The sequence below is a fragment of the Mytilus californianus genome, unplaced genomic scaffold (assembly GCF_021869535.1).
Source record: "Mytilus californianus isolate M0D057914Y unplaced genomic scaffold, xbMytCali1.0.p SCAF_6, whole genome shotgun sequence".
Lineage (NCBI taxonomy): Eukaryota > Metazoa > Mollusca > Bivalvia > Mytilida > Mytilidae > Mytilus > Mytilus californianus.
This window is the reverse complement of record NW_026262712.1, coordinates 80,266,221-80,287,496: the sequence shown is the minus strand read 5'-3', so window position 1 is coordinate 80,287,496 and position 21,276 is coordinate 80,266,221. Positions and strand designations below refer to the sequence as shown.

Here is a 21,276-nt window from a genome sequence, read left to right as displayed (position 1 = left end):
GGTGATTGACTATTTCAGTCATGCTGACTTATTTGTAGGTATAACTTTTGCAAAACATTTTTGCCAATTAAAGTTTTTCTCTTTGTCTATTATAGTTCCTTCAAAACAAAAACAAAAAATGAAAACTGTCTTTCAATACTTTTAAAAACAGGAAACATTTTAAAAGAGTAAGCAATCCCCATACTCCCCCTCGCCAAGTCCAAAGTAATATATGTGAATTGTCGATCAATTTTTTGAGCAACTGGCAATCTGAATGAAACAAAAACAAACTTTAAAGTATACTAGGTAACTGCTTTACTCATGTTAACAGATGCAAAGCTAGATGGACTGATAAAAACATTGCCATCTCCTTTCAAAAAACAAAAAATTTTACCACCAAAAAAACAGAAAAATATGAAAACACTTTGAAGCAAACCACGAAATCAAACTGGGACAGGGAAAAAATAAATATTAAAAATGACCTACCATAGTTACATTCTTTATCAGAGTAAGATTTGTAGGTCCATCCATCATCACACCCTAGTTTAGAATTAAACTGACTCCTGAAAGAAAATGAGAGAAAAAAATAGTTTACTCATTATTTCAACAGCTTCTCTCATTTTTAAGATCAAAATTGGCATTAATCAACTTGTTTTTGCTTAAATATTTTAAAGGCATTCACTATTCAGGCTAACATGACTAAAATGGTAAAACAAGAGTTGACACGCTGAAATGTTTCAGCTCCTGAACTGAGGTATACATCAATTAGGTATTGGACAGGGGTAAGGGAACATGAGAATGAGGGGACGGGAACCAGGAGTCAGGGGGTGGGAACCGGCGGAAGAGGGGCAGTAAAAATAGAGATGTTGTAGGAAAAATTTATGGAATGATTTTCGTTTGGGAATAAAGGGGGAGGGAAGTGGGAGTTGGGGGATAGGGAAGTGGGAATCAGGGACCCCTATCCACCCCTCATCAATAAGAAAGCAAACCATTATGACTGAATATACTTCACACAAAAGGTTTAGCAATACAATTTCCGACTGAAAATAAAGTAAATCTCGATTTATTTTTGAAGTTTTCTTAATCTTCAATTGTTAGAGTATTCAAAAGTAGTATCTATCTTCATATTTCTAATTCATTCACAACTTTGACTATTATGTGCCGTTTCATGTGTGGCTTATGTGCAATTAAAAGTAATAATTTTTTCATTAATATTACGTTACATTGGTAACATTGGTGAACAGAAAAAATCAAATATATTACGTTTTTTATGTGGATTGTTATCCTAGTATGTATGTTTCGTGGTAAAACTATGAAATTGTTATGCAGTACGTGTTTATGATGTGTGTGAAAGATCTTTGAGCTGAAAGACACAAGAGCTGTACTCGTCTGGGAATATACAGTCACGTGTATACAATTATGTTGACCAAATTTCAGATAGCTTAGACCTGGGAACAGTATATCTATGTTCCTGCTTAGACATATCTGTGGTTGATAAACGAAGGAATGTTTGAGTGTGTGTGCATAACCGTATTACATTTTTTGTACCTTCTTTTGTACAAGTTGCCACTTACTTCAAGTTTTGCATTTGTTTTGTTACAGTTTACAAGTGTGATCGAAGAATGTAGGGGAAGGAAACTTATCATTTGTGTTTAATTTTCCCTTTCTGTAGCGTTACTTCGAATGTACCAAATTTGCAATTCTTGATTTTGCCCTTTACAGTACTGACTTTGAGTCATAAAGGAACTCAAAATGCCTCTTTCACTCTTTTATTGAAAAATAACAGTGTAATGGACTATGACAAAACGCAAGTTACAGGGCAAGGCGCAATAATCAGTAGGTTGTCTATCCACCAATAACCGCAAACATGATTCAATCATTCTGAAAATTACAGTCTACTTCTTTTTCTACATTTTCCACAGGTATTCTTTTTACTTTTTACACTCCATTATTTTTTTTAATCATGTGTGACATAAAAATTTCTTGTATCAGGGACCTGGGAACAGTATATGTTCCTGCAGAGACATATAATATTCTTGTTTCAGATTAGATGCACACTTTGACAAAATCACTTTTCGGTGAGTAATTTTCTTTTTTAAAACAAAGTACTAGTAAGTCTTCTGTCAATACAATTAATGTACATTATATATATTAAGAACGATATGAAATCAAAATGAGTGGCCGAATCGTCAATGGCCGAACTGGTACTCACGGTGGTCGAAACGATATATATGACCAAACTACTGGAAGTGTTTTACGACCTTGACTGGATATACATCCCTCGCACGGTCGGTTAATGACCGAACTACCGACCGTGCGAGGGCTTTATAGCCAGTCAAGGTCATTAAAAAACCCCATAAGTTAAGTTGACTGAACTGGTTGTGTGACAGAAACGTCTCGAAAGCTTTAACTCGACGAGAGAACCTCTGAGAAAGCTCACATTGACGGTGTTGGACGGCTGTTTTGAAGCTCTCGACTGACTTGTTGCACACTACATCTTCCAACTCACAATCTTAACGAAGAATGAGATATTGAATTGTTCGGTTTTGCTTATTTGTCCCGGATGTAGAAGAAAAGATGGCTGACACGCTTTTTAGCTCCTGATATTTTATGATACCCAAGCACGTTTTAAGCAGTTTGTTTTAATGCACATGTATATATAGTTGTACAAAAACATTCACCTCATCGTCGTTATTTTAGTTATCTTAAAACATTCTTGTTTAAAACCAGTACTAGACCTGTCAAAAGTGTGTTTTTACCGCCGGCTATACTTTGCCGCCATCTTGAAAATATATAGATAAAGATATATCAGTACTTCCCGTGTACTCAAGAACCTCATTTTAGATTTTACTAACTGATTTTTAGTAACTTTTTAATATTATTCTTTTAAATATACCCAATGCACTGTACATGTCCCCTTGCAAGTGAGTCTATACTACGTGGTCTATATATATATAAATCAGACAAATACCACTGATAAATCTGGATCGATTGTCTCGTAATCTCTTAATGCAACAAAAGGTAGAAAAAAAGATATTTGTACTGAATTTCTATAATTCGACTGCTAGAGTGCTTTTGAAATTTCTACAATTCGACCGCTAGAGTGCTTTTGAATGAAAACCAGAATCATATAATTGACTTTGTATCTTCACAACTATCTGACATTTTACTGATTCTAGATCGTAATAAGAGAGTATTGTCAATGCTTCCTTAACAAAAATAAATGCCAAGAAACAAATATAAAAGCAAAGAAACCCTATGACTCAGCACCTACTGCTTGTTACTCTGACTAAGGATTTGTATAGTAATACTAATCCTTGCTCTGACTTATCGATAACAAATAGTAACAAATGCATTGATAATGAAAAAGATGAAAACTCAATATGTCAAACATGTTTATTATTGTGTGAAACTGATTCAAAGGCTGTAGAATGTGACTCGTGCTATCGTTGGGTGCACTATGAGTGTGAAAATATCACGTTAGAAGATATTGAACAACTTGAAGAAAATAGCACGATCCTGTATATCTGTAAAGGGTGCGAAAAACTTAGAAATGACCATACAAATTTTAATCAGAATTCACATTCTCCAGAAATTGCTACCAATACAAACTCAGATCTTAACAAAAGTGCAAGTAATCAACAAGTTACAATACAAACCTTGCACAATGATATCAATATTGCTGATGATATTAACAAAAAAAGTGATGAAAAATATATGCTTTCTCCATTTACACATGTAAAGAGAAGTATCCATCTGACTGAGACTAAAATACTTGCTCAATCAAAAGATAAAAGCCCAGTGAGTGTACAATCACAAAAACAGTCAAGTCCGACCAAGTGTAACATACAAAATTCTAACTCAATACTAGAAGAGGAAATCAACCACTTGAAAACAAAATTAGCTCTTAGTGAAAAACGTTTGAAGAATAAAGATAGCCAATTACGTAAACTGGACTCAGAAATGAACACTTTAAAGAAGGAGCTTGCAACAAACAGAGCATACACAGTAAAACTTGAACAGGATGTTATAGACTTATAAACCTCGCTCAGAATTCAAAAACAAAAAAGTGGTGTTTATGCAAGAAAGGAAAGCCATAATGATGATGAACACTCTAGAGACCAAAATGGGAGATAAAATCATGGATTTTAGAAGAAAGAATAAAAACATTGGAATATGATGCTATTAAGCAGGATAACAAAATTAATAATCTAAGTGACAACTAATGGATATGAAAAACGATTTCATGACTATGGCAACCAATACCATGTTATAATATGTTGTCCATATAGACAAAAACGTAACAACAGACACAATACTGAGATAATTGATCCTGGTAGTGACAATTTAAATACATGCACACCAAAAAGTGATAATTTTAGGGAAGAAGAATTCTGCCTACGAACAGATGAAATACCTGATTCACAATCTGAAACCAACCTGGATTTTTTAGACAAACAAGGCCAGAAGAAACACGTACGGATGAAAGAAAAAAAAACCGGATACGTCCAATGAAACCAAATGTCCATACTCCAATCAAGAAACCTCTTGTGACACAACAGGCGTATCCGAATCATCCGATCATGCAACCATCTCTAATCTTAACTTCACAGCAGAGACATCATCCAAACCAGCACACTTTCCTCAACATACCACCAAGAAACCCTCACATGATAGCACCAATCCAACATGTGCCTTATCATATATATCCACTTCAACCAAACCAACATCTGCCTCCGATAATGTGAATGTACAGTCAAGTCAACCAAACTCTACGAAGTTAACTTGTAATAGTCATGATTTAAAGTGCCACAACAAAAAGCCAATTACTATTTTATCTTTTAATATTGAAGGATTCACATCAAACAAATTATATTTGGAAAACCTGTCTAAACGAGCTGACATTATTTTCATGCAAGAGCATTGGGTACATAGTTGGGAAAAGAATAAAATTGAAGACTATATTGACAATTTAAATTTTAAAAGTCACATAAAATGCTATGATGATGAAATCATTATAGACCCACTTGAACGTAAACGTGGACATGCTGGGGTAGCCATATGCTACAAAAACGGTTTTGCGAACTATATTGAAAAATTAACTGATGGTGGAAATAGAGTAATAGCCATTCGAATACACTCAGCAAAGCCTATCATATTAATCTGTGTTTTAACATTTGAAGAATAGGGATGAATCATAAATTGACTATTTTATTGAAAACAAGGAGATTGTGGAACTATATGTAACATTTCAGAGAGAACCTCCTAATACATATTGGCACGACCCTGTAATGGTACTAATTCATAGAGATATGCAGACGGATAAGGTACTTAATGAAAAAGTACATGTTCACAGAATTAAATGGAACAAAATGGACGCTTCCGAGTACGAAAAATTGATTGACATCGAGATGAAAAAGAAAATAAAGGAATCTGAGTCTTTAACAGTGTGTAATATCAACTCATTTATGTCATCTATATGCAATTCAATAGTTTCAACAGCTGAAAACTTACAACCAAGGAAAAAGAACACTTTTAACAGGAAACATGATTGGACTCCTCAAATGTCGTATCTTGCTAAACAGACAAATTTCTTTCATTGGAAATGGAAAATGGAGGGTGATAAAAATAGGAACAGTAAAAATTATAGAAAAATGAGAGCAATTAAGAAAAACCTACGTTCTGTCCAGAGAAAGTATGAAGCAAATAAACGTCAAAATAGAATATCAGAAATAATGATACTAGGTGAAACAAATGATAAACAATTTTACACCCTGGTAAAACATCAAAGATGACAAAAAAAAATTAAATGTCCTCGACTACCTCAATTTTAAAATATAATGACAAAGTTGCAGATTGCGATGAAGATATTTCGGAAACATGTAGGATGATAGGCTCAGTTTATTGTGCAGTACCAACGGTAGCTGATGATGTGACCCTAATTTCAAATGACCCGTTCGAACTACAGTCTATGCCCGATATTCAGATGTTTCATGCCAATAAAACAAAGATACATTATTAGAAGTCAAAAATCATGTGTTCTCCAAAGTAAAAGCAATGGAACTCATAGTTGGAACATCAACAGTCAAGTTCTGAAAACTCCTAATACTGCAACCCATCTAGGAATTAAGCGGGATAATGGATCAAAAACTGGCACAAAAGAAGTTTTACCCGACAGAATACGCAAAACTGTCTATGCTCTCATGGATGCAGGCCTTCATGGCCTTAATGGTATAACCCCAAAAGTGTCTCTCCATCTTATTAAATGCTATGTTATCCAAAGATTGCTGTATGGATTGGATGTGCTATGTTTGTCAGCAAAAGATATTAAAAATCTTAGTACCTATTTCTTTAAACTTATGAAACAAATCCAGCATTTACCAGAGAGAATCGTTTATACTAGTACTGGTACCCCATTGCTACTGGGTCAGATTCCGATTGAAGCTGTTGTTCATAATCGAATGCTGTGTACTTTCAGAAACATAATAGCAAACAAAAACTATGTTGAATATAACATTGCAAATAGACAATTAGCTATGAAAACACGGACTCTAAAAGCTGGTTTATAAAAATTTTGGAACTTGCTGACAATTATGAACTTCCATCCCCTCATGATTTATTAGTCAATTCCCTGTGTAAAAATAAATGGAAAAATGGTCTCGAAGCTATTAATTTTTTCTGGCTGGATGAACTAAAAAACTGGTGCCAATGTTGGTGTGGTATGAACAGTGTACAGAGTATTGGTTCAATATTTTTATCTAACTGATTTTATAAGTGCGCCGTTTTTATTGTGTCCGAGGATATTCATATACTAGTAGTGACAATTCATAAGGATTCAAAAAGAATCTACACTGACAAAAGACAACAGTGCCAGTGGTTCATCTTATAGAGGATACAGGACAGGTAAAGGTAACGGTAATGTATCAAGTGCCTTCGAGTTGTTCTTGACTGAGTTGTTAACTATTTATATTTGTAAACTTTCAAAGTCTTCAAAATGTTTAGGTTTAATAATCCTTTTGATTTTCCTATTTACCAAAAATTCTTCAGTCTCTGAATTTGTAATCCCCTGTGATAATCGCGCAGCTCTACGCTGGATCCTTTCTAGTTGATTGATGTTGTTTGTGGTACATTATATATGGATCCCATAATATACCGCATATTCCATTGTCGATTTTACTAATGAGGTGTATGCTGTTTTCTTTTTGTCTTTTGGGCAGAATCGTAAGTATTGTCTGAGAAAGCAGAATGTTGAATCTGCTTTCTTGGCTACATTTGAGATGTTGGTTGTCCATTTAAGTCAGATATTTGAAGCCCTAGGTAAGGATTGTGTTGTACCTGTTGGAGTATGTGTCCATCTAAGTTGTAGAATTTTAGGTTTTTGTTCTTAATGCTCAGAATGTAACATTGCTTGAGTCAAAGCACATGTCCCAATCTTCGGCCCATTTTTCTAGATAACCAGATCTTGTTGTAGTAGTGTGTGATCACGTCATGTTTTAATGTTTCTGTATAGCAGACAATCATCAGCAGAATGTCCGCTAACTGTTGATTTAGCTGCATCTGGCAGGTCGTTTATATGACAGAGGAAGAGAAGGGATCCGAGTACTGTTCCTTGTGGAACTCCTGAGTCGACTCTAAGTTCTTCGGATTCCTCTTCATCAATGATAACTTTCATCTTTTTCCGGTTAGAAACATTTCCAGCCATTTATTAAGTGGTCCTCTCACACCATATTCATCTAGTTTGTGTAATAATTTATTGTGTGGCACGGTGTCAAATGCTCTCGAAAAGTCCAGGATAGCGACATCAACTTGGTTACCAGCATCATATGATTTCATGAAGTCATGCAGTGTGTCTAATAGCTGTGAGCTGTGTCACATGAGTATCCGGACCTAAATCAATAGTTAAGTGATGAAAGTACCCTGTGCTTATCTAGGTGGTTTAGCATGTGGTTATCATGGTTATACATGATGTGTTCTAGTATTTTACACGGCACAACTGTTATTGATACCGGTCTGTAATTTTATGGCGCGTGTTTGTCTCCTTTTTTGAATACGGTTGAGATGTTAGCGTTTAAAAAGTCTCGGGGCAGTGACCCAGTATTTATTGACTATTGGTATATTAGTGCAAGTCATGGTGCTAGTTGTTTAGAGCACTCCTTGAGGATTCTATTTGGTATGCCGTCTGGTACTGATGCTTTTGGTGGATTTATTTGTCTCAGCAGTTATTGGACACCTTAATATTTTATTTCTAGGGATAGGATTGTGTTCCTTATGTGTATTGTTGTTTAAGGCAGAGTTTTGTTGTTGTCTCTGGTAAATACTGATTTGAATTGGTGAATCAGTAGATCTGCCTTCCCTTTACTGTCGATACTATATGACCGTTGCTTTTCAAAGGTGATACTCCTATTGTCTTGTTTTCTGGATTTGATGTATTTCTAAAAATCCGTCCGTTATGGTGTTGTTGATGTATTCCCCGATTCATCCTTCCTGACTTCTCGTACGCATTCTTTTTAGAAATATTTATAGTTTGTCCAGTTATTGCGTAAACCCCTTAGGGTTCACGCAGTATATATTGGACGACCTTCGTAGTCTTTCGGAACACCGGAAGTCATTTCGGAATACATCTGTTCTTTCTATGGCCCCCTTTGATATTCAAAATACAGTTTCAATTCGGAACTACATGCGCAATAGCGTATTAATCGACCTATTGAATATGCATTAGCATTTTAAAGTTGCTATAGAGATATGTGTTTAGTTTTAATTAGAGTCGCATATGTTAAGAAAATTATTCTGATGCAAGCTGTGTTAATAATATAGATTTTAAAACTGCCTAATTTTCAAACAACCTTTGCCCATAGTTATTTTCATGTGAGTTCCACGCAAATACAAGCTGCTAATATTTACATTACCTATATGCGCAGTTATTTTAATTAGAGTCAAACGTTGATACCAGCTGTGTTCAGATATGAAATAAGATTTCATGTAAACAATTGTGATATATTTGAAACGATTTAGCGTATTTAAGATTCGTTGAAACTGGAATCAAAAAAGTTGTCCATCTAGCATTCCATTTAAGATTCTACATCTAGGGAAGATGTACAAAACAAGGAATTTCATTATTTTTTTTTAATACTGAAATTAAAAGGAAGTCTTTCTTGTATTTTAATAAAATTTTACGTCTAGGATAGGTGTAAAAAACGAGGATTTAAAAAAAAAATCGTTTATTTAGAATAACGTTAAAATTAATTATGAAAGTACATTTCAGTTTTTATTTTAATTAAAATTGCAAAATGAAATAATTACAGTAATTTATTTTTCTTTAAATATTGCAACATTAATTCCATTTTGTTAAAATTACAAATCAGATTGTTATAGGTACATCTGGATCCTTTTTCCTTATTAAAATGTGAATAGGTAGAAATTAAATTTCATAAAAAAATAACTAAAATCTAAAATATATTTAAAAAAATTACATTTGATCATGCAGATGCATGTAAGATATGAAAATGAAATGATGACTTAGGAAGATTAATTAAATGTGCCGCGTAAATTACGATCGATAACATCAAAGTTAATCATGCATGCAATATTAGCAGACTTAACAGGGTCAGCGATAAGATATCAAATGTCTATTTATAGACACCGAGTAATGGTAGATGCAGGCAGAGATAAGAAAACGAATTTCTATTTATAGTAATTAAGGCTCATCAAAATTTTCGTCAAAATATAAAAAACAAATAATATATATTTCTTTAAGACGACATGTGATGAATATTCGGGTTTAATCTGATAAATACGAAATTGTAAAATAAGTTTTAGGAGATTTTGATATTTGTTTATTTATGAATTTGCAGTGTATATAATGTGCGAATCCTGAAATACCATTTGAACTGTATCCGTTATGAATTTCTAATGTAGAATGATAAATAAACAGACGACAAATTCATTATTTTTTAATAAAATAAGAAATAAGATATAATGTGTACTGTTTTTACAAATTCATGATATAGGTATGAGATGCGGACGGGTTTTCATCGCGCCTTAACAGCCATCCAGGTGTAAATTTGATACGCAGCGAGATAAATATTAAGAATAGTTGACGAACAGAGCGTGCAAGAGATTTAAAAGCAGCAGTTTAGTTTCATTTGCAGAAAAATGTACCTTTTAACATGATTATTAATGTTGTATAACTTAAAATGTCAATAAATTCCGTAAAAATAGCATTTATTGCTAATATAGTCAACTCTATTTTCTCTAATAAATTGTCCAGATCCACATCTGTATGTAGGATAAAATTTATCCTTTCATACATGTGTGACACGCCATCATTGAATACATATATCTTGGACAGTAAAGCCAATCCACGTTACCGAAAAAGCAAAGTTTTCTGTTTCGGTCTAAATTTACATCACGTACTAATAAAACGTCATTAGAGCTGTTTTCCTAATGCTTGTAGTTTAAAGGTGTGGTTTGTTTGCTTGCCTCGTTTGTATGAATGTTTGCTTAAGCATTGTAATTAAGATTGAGCAAACATTTATACAAATAAAGCAAGCAAGCCAACCAAACCTTTAAACTACAAGCATTAGGCTCTAATGGATGCATCTTAGATAACAAAGAGCGTTCACAAAACGATCTTCATTTCACGATTGAGTGAGTGGTAACTTTTCATCTCGCACAAACAATTGCCTTACATTTGACGCTTAGATGATTGGATAATTGATATTTCTCATGCCATTGTGTATGCATAAAAAGTAAAATCACAAAAATACCGAACTCCGAGGAAAATTCAAAACGGAAAGTCCCTAATCAAATGGCAAAATCAAAAGCTCAAACACATCAAACGAATGGATAACAACTGTCATATTCCTTAATTGGTAAAGGCATCTTCTTATGTAGAAAATGGTGGATTAAACCTGGTTTTATAGCTAGCTAAACCTCTTACTTGTATGACAGTCGCATAAAATTCCATTATATTGACAACGATGTGTGAACAAAACAAACAGACATAATAGGTAAAAATGTCAAAATAGGGGTACAACAGTCAACATTGTGTTATAAGAATACAAAAACTTGCCATAGCACAATAACACAATGACGGGATGTATAAGTACCGAGCCACGTCAAATGGATATCACCAAAAATAGACTAAACAGTAAAAGTAATATTCAAAAAGACAATTATAAGAATACTATAACACGTTATTCAGATGATAAACAACGTCAGTACCCAGAATCTATACTTCAAGACCATCGTGTGTTATTTGTGAAGTTGATACGGAATATTTATCAACAAGGTCTTGGTACCTTCCGATGAACTTTTTTTTAAAAAAAGGACGAGACGTTCCTTGACATACACCTGGTTCATCTACTTTCTGCTCAGATACTGGTGACGTTTTACAAAGTCTGAGTACATCTTATACAGTAAAGAAAGTTCGAGCAACCTTAATTTATGTATGAATTTCTTATAAATCGTTGTTACAAATAAGCAAATACGTAATTGTAAGAATACACGGATATGTTGAATACAATTTATTGTTACATGTCTAAATTGTTATATATAACGGGGTATAACCGCCGTATAGTTGATTCCGGACGTTAATCGCTGCATCGCAAAGCGATTTTGGTAGATAGACCGTCCTAATATTTTCACCAAAGACTAATTGATGTACTGTTCAGTTAAGTATTCAATGTTTATGAAAACAAAGTTTACTGCTCCTGACAGCATTGTATATTATTTATATTACATGAACACCCTGTGACTATTTTAAATAGACAGGTCTGTGAAACATCACGAAACAAACACTCTGTGTAACTCAAACTTGATTAAACTACAAATAGAACATAGTTGGTTGGCTCTTACACTAAATGCGACCGTGTATTTTGTGATTTGTTGTTGTTTGAAATACATAATGCGAATGAGAAACCCGTTGTTTTATTTTATTTGCAGACATTTACTTGAAAAACTGACCTCAGAATTTTGGCACTGTACGATTCATTCACCGTTCGTTGTACATTCTTGTACTGTTCGTTGTGCAAAAGCCTATCAATATGGTAGAAAAATGTATGGTACGGCGTGACAAACTTTGAAAGCTTTTTTAAGCGAGTACTAATTAAACTTTTCAAGGAAAATTCGCCATAAAAATACGTTATATTCATAGATGTTCTACTCCAGAATATTTTCGGATCCATGACACACTAATAGCAAACTCACCAAAAATATTTGAATATGCATGATATGAACATGTATCACCTTATGGCGATGTGACGCATATCACCCTGACCTTCGTGTGAGCTTGACCTTTGACCTCAAGATCAAAATACTGGATTTCTAAGAAACTGAATTGCAATCAGGCGCCCCCGATAAGTGAGCTTCTCTAGCTCTAGTAAGATCACGTCAAACCAATACAAAATTCAGGTTGTTTTAATCTTCAATATGAAATGTAAGAAATGTCAAATAGTTTTAGTAGTTGCAAATGCTTGCTAACAAAAAATAAAAGATAGGTATTTCAATAGAAACAGCTAATTATGTTCTCGATGTTTTACTAACGAACGGCACAGAACTATGACGAAAACACGCAACGAACGTACAGAAAAAAAATCGACGATCGGTACACAACGCACAACGTCCGGAATCAACCATACGTTGGTTATACCCGTGTATATTGAAGTAAGCATCTACGACTAGCTTGCATTTCAAATTGTAAATATAATCAATATTGAAGTCATTAAAAGACAAATTTTTAGTTGTTGCATGTCAAATTATCATATAAAACAACAATGAAAATTCATCGCACCTCCAAAAATTCCACATCAGAAATGATCGCACTTACAGTGATAATGCATCGCATTTATAGTTAAAATGAATCTCATTCAGTAATCAATATTATGGATTCAGCTGCTTTAATAACACTTTTTTGAACTTTAATCCTGTTATTATACATTAATTAGTTATATTCTAATGAAATTGTGTTAAAACATACATTCAAATCAATTATTTTTTATTTTCAAAAAGTAAACAAACGCAGTGGCGGATCCAGAAATTTTTATAAGAGGGGGCCCACTAACTGCCTAAGAGGGGGCCCGCTCCAGTCACGCTTCAGTGATTCCCTATATAATCAACCAAATTTTTCCCGCAAAAGGGGGGGCCGGGCCCCCTGCCTCCCTAAATCCGCCTCTGAACAAACGCAGTTTTTCCCATCATCCTTTATTCTACAATAGACATATCGCATACGACAGTGAAAATGAACTAACAGGATTCGCACTTTATATACAATGATTTGGACCACAATGCAGCAGAGCTCTGACAATGTACCGTTGTAAACGCGTTATCCAATTAATTAAAAACTCCTGGTCAACTGTTTTCATAATTGTGTAAACGAAACTATCTATGATGTCTTATATAACAGCTACGGTGTTTGGGTTGTAAGTGTTACTTTTGTGATGTAGATCTTGCGTTGCAAAAACAAATCGGTTATTGTACAAATTAGACATGTTAAAGAAAAACTATACTTTTGTACTCAACAATTTATAACCAAGGAGGTTATATAACCTCCTTGTTATAACTTTATAAAGTTTTTTTTCCTTGTATGATGATTTTAATCAATTTGCATTGGTTTTTTTTATTTTATATATAAATTTGGGTTTACATGTAAATAAAAATCATTTAAGTCTAAATAGTAAATATGTGGCTTTAAGATGTATGCTTTGGAAGAATTTATGTTGGTTTAAATTCTAAATAATAAATATGTGGTTTCATAATGTTTGCTAGGGAAGAATGCATGTTTGTTTAAATTCTAAATAATGAATATGTGATTTTAAGATGTATGCTTCGGATGAATGTATTTTGGTTGTACTTGATCATAGTAACGATTTTTTGGACTTGTGTATATATGTATAGATATATTTTTTATAAACTTGCTTTGTTTTTTCATTTATTAATGCATGTTTTCTATGTAAACTTTGATTGGAACTTCTTTAACAGAATCCCGCTCTATCTTATAAAATATTTTTAGAGCAGTAATTTTTCTAACTGGACATACAATTATTAATCTCCATCTTACCAACATATTAATCTCTATACAATGAATGTCAGATATCTAAATGTTTTTCAACTCAAAATTATTCTTGAAAAAATACTATATGGTTTTGTACATATTTATATCTAAAACCTAGATTAGATGAACTTTTTAAGGAGCCTGAAAACTTCAATTCTGTTTGGCAATCTATTTTAAGATCATTATTGCTTAAAACATACTTTTTATTACAAGTGTGAATATTTTGTACTTTATAGGCACATTATAGTAATACCATGAATACCAGAGATTTAGATTATTAGAACAAGAATTCATTGCTTAATATATAATTTATCTGTCAGAGAAAATGAATTTCTTAACCAGTTTAAATTCAATCTTTAAGCCAATTTCTTATTTAGACACTTTTCCCCAATTAAGTTCAAGTTTCAAAATCTAAAATTGTTTAAGTAATTTCTTTGCATAATTGACATGTGTCTGCATGATTCATATGAGATTTCGAAATTTAAAATGTTATATGAAACTTTAATATTTTATAGTGCATCAGCTTTTGTATTTTCTCTAAAATAATCTTGCCATGTTCGTTTAAAATAAATATTATTGATTTTAAATTGCTTTGTTTTTTGCATTTACCATTACTCTGACTTAAACAAAGAAGCAGCAAGAAACATATATGACATATAGTTGAAGAATAAGTTTCTTTAGTATCAACTAAATTGAAAAAAAAAACAACTAAATTGAAAAAAAAACAAAACATTTTCAATATTGGAAATCATTATCTTTTTTCATTCAAAACTGCTTCAATATAAAAATCAGAAGATGTAGTATGAGTGCCAATAATACAAACCCCCATCAAGACACAATGTAGATACAATAAGCAATTATAGGTTACAGTATTACTTTCAATGCAAGCCTTGGCTCTCACCGATCAGTAGGCTACAAAGGGTGCCCAAATGACCAGTATAAAACGATTCAAGCAAGAGATCAAAAGGATAGAATGTTCAATGAAAGAGATTCCTCCAAGGCAAAAACAGTTTAATTTCAGTATTTAGAGTATATTTTAATGGATTTGTCAAATGTCAGAGGGAATATCTTTACAAATAAGAAAATGTGGTAGGAATACCAATGAGACAACTCTCCCTCAAGACACAGTGTAGTCAAAGTAAGCAATTATAGGTTACAATACAGCCTTCAACACAAAGCCTTGGCTCACACCGAACAGCAAGCTATTAAGGGCCCTAAAATGACCATTGTAAAACAATTTAGACAGGAAAAACCAACAGTCTAATTTAAATACAAAACGAGAAACGAAAAGCACCTATGAACTACACCAAAAAAACTACAACCACTGAACAACATGCTTCTGACTTAGGACAGGTGTTGGAGGGAATATCTTTTTGAATAAGAAAATGTGATAGGAATACCAATGAGACAACTCTCCATCAAGACACAGTGTTGTCAAAATAAGCAATTATAGGTTACAGTACAGCCTTCAACACAAAGCCTTGGCTCCCATCGAACAGCAAGCTATTAAGGGCCCCTAAAAGACCATTATAAAACAATTCAAACAGGATAAAACAACAGTCTAATTTAACTACAAACAAGAAACGTTAAGCACATATGAACTGCACCAAAAAAACTACAACCACTAAAAAACATGCTTCTGACTTAGGACAGGTGCATATAAATGCAGCTGGTTCAAATGTTTTTACATGCTAACCTTAAGACAGTAGTGTAACATTAGCACTTAAAAGACACCCTTTAAAAATTAATGAAAAAGTCGTGTTCAGATAAAACAGGAACACCTTACAACACTTCATAAATGTGGCCCTTAAACTAATATTTAGGAGATGGGTATTCAGTGGTATTTTCATGCTTGACCATGTTAGGTTTTTTTTTTGTTAACATTTTTGTTTGTTTATTTTCAAGTACTAGGTGTAAACTATTTTGCCTGGGCTATTAATAGCTTTCTTTATGAATTGGTTTTGGTCATGAAGGTGAAAAGGATACAGTGCAATTCAAATTAGATATATTTACAATTATATTTGCAGGCCATTTTTCATGACACACAAATTAAAATATATGACATCAAAATAAAAAGTGACTAGCGTTTAAAGATTATTCTGAAACGAATATTTTGGATCATTCAGAAAAAATTCAGCGATGTCCCCAAAGTGTGTAAAAGGTTTTAAAAAGTATTTGTTTTTAACAAAAGAGGTTATCATCTTAAACTTTAAGAGCACGAAGCACACAACTTAAAAATTTCAATACTTACTACCCTAAGCATCACAAAAACCTTGCAGAGCAGGCATAAAGCTATTAACACTGATCAAAATCAAGCCATTGTTCAGATAACAATGAACATATCTCAAATTTCAATAAAAACAGCTTTTAGGGTTCACGTATTGCATTTCTTTTTTTTTAAAGAAAGCAACTTGTTTGTTCTCTTTGCTTGTTGGTATGGTATGAGGTAATTTCGTACCATTGCCATTTCGTACCCAAAATTACCATTTCGTACCATGAATTTGCCATTTCGTTCCATGAACATAAACCATTTCGTACCATGAACATAAACCATTTCGTACCATGAACATAAACCATTTTGTACCATAAGAAACCATTTCGTGCCATATGGAAAAAAAGATTTACCATTTTGTACCATACAGATAAATGCTTTACCTTTTCGTACCAACATTTCTTTCAACATCACCATGCAGACGGTCGTTTGTTGTACCAGAAATCCACTTGGAAGAGTAAGTATTACATGCATTGCAATAAATATGTATCATTAGACCAATAATTTGTTTTTTTTACATAAAAAAAGTTCGAAGTTGTGGTATGATTGCCAATGAAACAGTGGCATATGATAAAAATATTTACAATGCACAAATTGTATAACCATTATGATTCAGCAAGCCAAATTGACCATTGATGCACTAACGTGTTTTAACTTTACATATTTTTAAGAATAATTTTTGCTTCTTCAACTATTAGCAACTCAGCCGTAGTTTGAACTTTGAGTGTGTTTCTATTCAGTGCAAAAATATGACTTATCCCTTTTTGTTTTGCGTGCATATTAATTTTCATGCTAAAATTAAGTGCAATAAAAGGACTAATCTTTAATTTACTTTAGTACAGATTCATTATAAGGTTAAGTTTTTTTATTTTTTTAATACAGCTAAATTATAAGGTTACACGTTATTGCAATTAAAGGACTAAATAAATCATTAATTTAATTTGAGTGCCTTTCGAGTATACAATTTAGTGCAGTTAAAAGAATTATCTTTTTTTAGTTGACTCCGTGTCCAGTTTCAATTTTGTGCAATTTGTTATTGTTCTTTCTATTGCTATTGTTATGTATATATGTTCACAAATAAATAATAAAATAAATTAAATATCTGTTTGCTTTTTTTTAATTGATATTCATGAAATAAATGAATAAAAGAACATGTGCAGTATACACCATTTAGACAGTAATTACATCCAATCAATCATATAACAAAAAAACAGGGTTCTTTTCTCATATCCAATCAAGAAATTTCCTGGACGCACATTCTTTCAAATGGTAGGCAATTAAACCTTCAGTACTGAATTATGAATACATATAAAAATAGCATATAATGGTACGAAATGGTAAACATTATAGTCTTACATATAGCACGAAATGGTATACATAATAATCTCCCATATGGTACGAAATGGTAAACATTATAGTCTTCCATATGGCACGAAATGGTATACATTATAATCTTCCATATGGTACGAAATGGTCATGGTACGAAATGGTTATGGTACGAAATGGTTTTGTTATGGTACAAAATGGGTGGTACGAAATGGTTATGGTATGAAATGACTATGATTCGTTGGTATAGCCTAGTTTTCTTTTTGTACATTTTTCCAATTTTGTGGGTTATCCATGGTAGGCTTGTTTTTGAGCGGATGAGTTTTGATATGATGTTCTTGATCAAATTTGTGTAGAGTTTTTGAATGTGTCCTATAATTATTGTACTGTAGCACGAATTTGATACATATCAGTGATTTTTGTTGATAGTATATTGAGGTCTTTATGGAGGTGTTCCATTTTGATTTTGCTTTGGAGCATTTACATGGCTGTTTACTGTGGTAGTGTGGTTTTGTGTCACAGTGTGTTATGATCACTAAAGTTCAACCCTGTGATGTTCGGGGTATGGGATTCTCGATCGGCGAGATGTTTATACCCCACATATAATTTTCTAAAGAATTATCTTCAACGGCAATGAACATGTATTGTGCAGAATAACACTTCTATATTATCGATATATGTAAAAAAATATTATGCTTGATACATGCTATTATATACGCTAGCTAAGTCTCCGGATTTGCATTTACATATACCCAATTGATGTGCAAAATGAATGATTTTAATCGAGCGCATTGCATTTGCGTCAATATTTTAAAAAGTCAATATTTCATTTGCGTCACAATGTTTTATTTTATTTGCGCGAAAAAATAAATTCTGCCTTTGCTGCACTTAACGTGCAAAATATGACGGGACAATGTGAAGTTGTATTCTGAATCAATACGAAGCTCGTATATGAAATTTGTAGAGTATTATCTTAACATTCAACTGGTAAGTAAGTGAGTTCATACCCATTTGTCTTACAAAGCTGATAATCACTTGTTGGTAAAAACTTGTATAGTATTCACCTGATTATGTGAATACTTGCAATTGCTTTGCACTTTTCTCCACCGAATATTGGAGGTCTTAAACGAACAATTACGATTAATTACGCTACTATGTTATAACTACAATTTAGAACGTATTTATAATTGTTTTACAAGTGTTTATTGCTTTCTTTTTGTGCTGTTTTCTGGGTTGTCATATATATTCTATCTTCTAACTTTCAACTTACAATATATATCTTATATTTACCTATATCTGGTACATTTACCCAAAGCCCATAAACCACACTCCAGGTTTATTTTGCTCAATTTGTACTTTACTTTTGAATACCAAGTAGTCTTTTTTACGTGATTTCTTAAAAAAAAAAGATATACAATATTATTGTCCTTCTTCTTGTAAAGAAATTTCTATATTTTTTACATAAATGAGAGGCTGAACAAAGGAACTATTAGAAATTATTGACAGTATCAAATGTTACATGAAAATAGGGGGCATTTGGTTTCATAAATTCATAAGAAATCTTTATATTCAAAGGTTGGATTTTAAAAGAAATACATTTTCGGTTATATTGACATTTTTAAATTTATAGTGATGTGATTGTTTACGTACACTGTATATATTGTATAGTTTGTATGACGCAAACACTAATACCCCGCTGGTGTTTGCCCCCGATGTAAAGGGGTGGCTTCTCAATAAATATATATATATATTACGGATTATAAATGTGTCGACTTTTGTGATTGGATAACAACACAGAAATGTCAGTATGATTATATTCAGGAAACTGCCGGGGTATATGCGACGTTTTTTTTTTACCCCAATTGGAACCTCAACAAAGACATCATAACGAACGTTACTATGTGACGTAATTTGAAGCTATATACAGAAACACTTAAAGAACGTCAGAGGCTCACAGAGGGAAAATAATGACTTGTATCCGTCAGCAATACGTTTTTGATTTAAAATCACGCGATTTACGCATCAAATACTTAATTAATGTCTTAAAGTGCTATTACAAATTATTGCATACACGATAGAATTATTTTCACAGCAAATAACAAAATCCTTCGCGTATGCGGAAAATATATATACTGCATGGTGAATGTTTAACAAATATCTGGTACTGGAAAAACATTTAGGCAGGGTTTATCCTCAATATAAGTGTAATTCAGGTTTCAGACAAGGAATATAATGTGAAATTCCCGGCTTAGGGTTTATACATGTATCCCCTTCGCCTTCGTCTCAAGGGTTATAAACTCTAAGCCGGGAATGTCACATTAAATACCCTGTCTGAGACCTAACTAACATATAATATTAGTGGGGGTGGGGATATTAACCGTGTGATTTAAATACAAGCTCTCTGGGAAAAGATACACAACAAAATTAAATGCATATATGGCAATGACAATTATTTTGAAAACAAATAATTTACAAAAATGTTTATGGCAAATATTGAATTCTCAGGTACATTAGATCTTTCGCCGAGGATGTCAGTTTTTAAGGTGCGATAATATTTTTGCATACTTTGCAAAAAACAGTTACTAGAAGCTAGGATGTCCAACATTTATTAATATTGTAAGGACTATATAGGCAAAAGCAAATTTTAAAGAGTTAAAAGACTTGTCGATAGCATTTTGAAATATTATTAATGGAGGTAGCTTTACTGAAAATTTCGAAAAATTGCGATTACCAATCACCTTTTTTTTGGAACTCAACAAAATAAATTAAACAATGTTATAAAAACAAATAATCAGAGTTGTCGGCCTCCTATTCGTCAAATATATTAAATAAAATAAAAAGAGGTATACTCTCTATATTTTCAAAAGAGAGGTCGAACGATAACATAAAGAACATCACTACTACAGGGGTGTTTAAAAATCAGGACTATTTGTGGTGAAGTATTAACTTTGGTCACAGTGGATCTTTTTATGACCTCTTTGATCAGCCTGCAAACTATGCCAATGAAATTTTCTGTTATATTTTTTTATATTGTTTCTAGTATTCATTTACAATAACAAAAACAACTATAAATGTATAAAATTGGACCTACCCTCCTTCGCTTAGCCAGAAATCATTAGCAAAAGTAAAATCCACTAAAATTACAAAAAAAATACAACTAAAATAAATTAGTTTCACATCCATGTTCTTAGCTTAAACGCATACTAAAGAAATTAAGGACAGATTTAAGTCCCAATTCAAAAATCGATTAAAAAAAGTATTTAACAATCCGCTTTAAAATCGTTCGACGAAAGTAAACTTTAAATTGTTCTCGAATTTCAGATGAAGACCTTTTTAAATTGTAATTGTTCTAGTTAGTAACCGTTCATCTGTTTAATTAATTAAGTACTGTCTTATTAGTTCAATCATTAGCTAATAACAATGGATTCTCATTTCAAATTAAAAAAATTATGCAAACAAAGTAATTTTTGTTTGAAGACAATACATCTTTTGTTCTAATTGCAACGTGATCGCTTTAAAGGGTCGTTGTATTGACTTATTTATTTATGCTTGTCATTATATATATCTTCCAAGAATTTTTCCGGTTATACTAAAATCTTTAGAGAAATAGATTTCACCACCATATCTCGTGCGATACGACATGTTTTCA

At 32.6% G+C, this 21,276-nt stretch overlaps 1 protein-coding gene across 1 annotated transcript in view; it reads right to left on the bottom strand.

The window, feature by feature from the left end:
- The window catches only part of LOC127706632 (uncharacterized), a 116,701-nt gene extending 95,800 nt beyond the window's left edge, over nt 1-20,901 (bottom strand). Inside the window, exons 1-3 of the mRNA XM_052211288.1 lie at nt 20,719-20,901; nt 18,918-19,022; nt 466-542 (exon numbers count right to left, since the gene is read on the bottom strand). Coding sequence (XP_052067248.1) covers nt 466-542; nt 18,918-19,022; nt 20,719-20,810 — 274 coding nt within the window. The 5' untranslated portion in view covers nt 20,811-20,901. The remainder of the gene's footprint in view (nt 1-465; nt 543-18,917; nt 19,023-20,718) is intronic.
- Nucleotides 20,902-21,276: the final 375 nt, after the last annotated feature.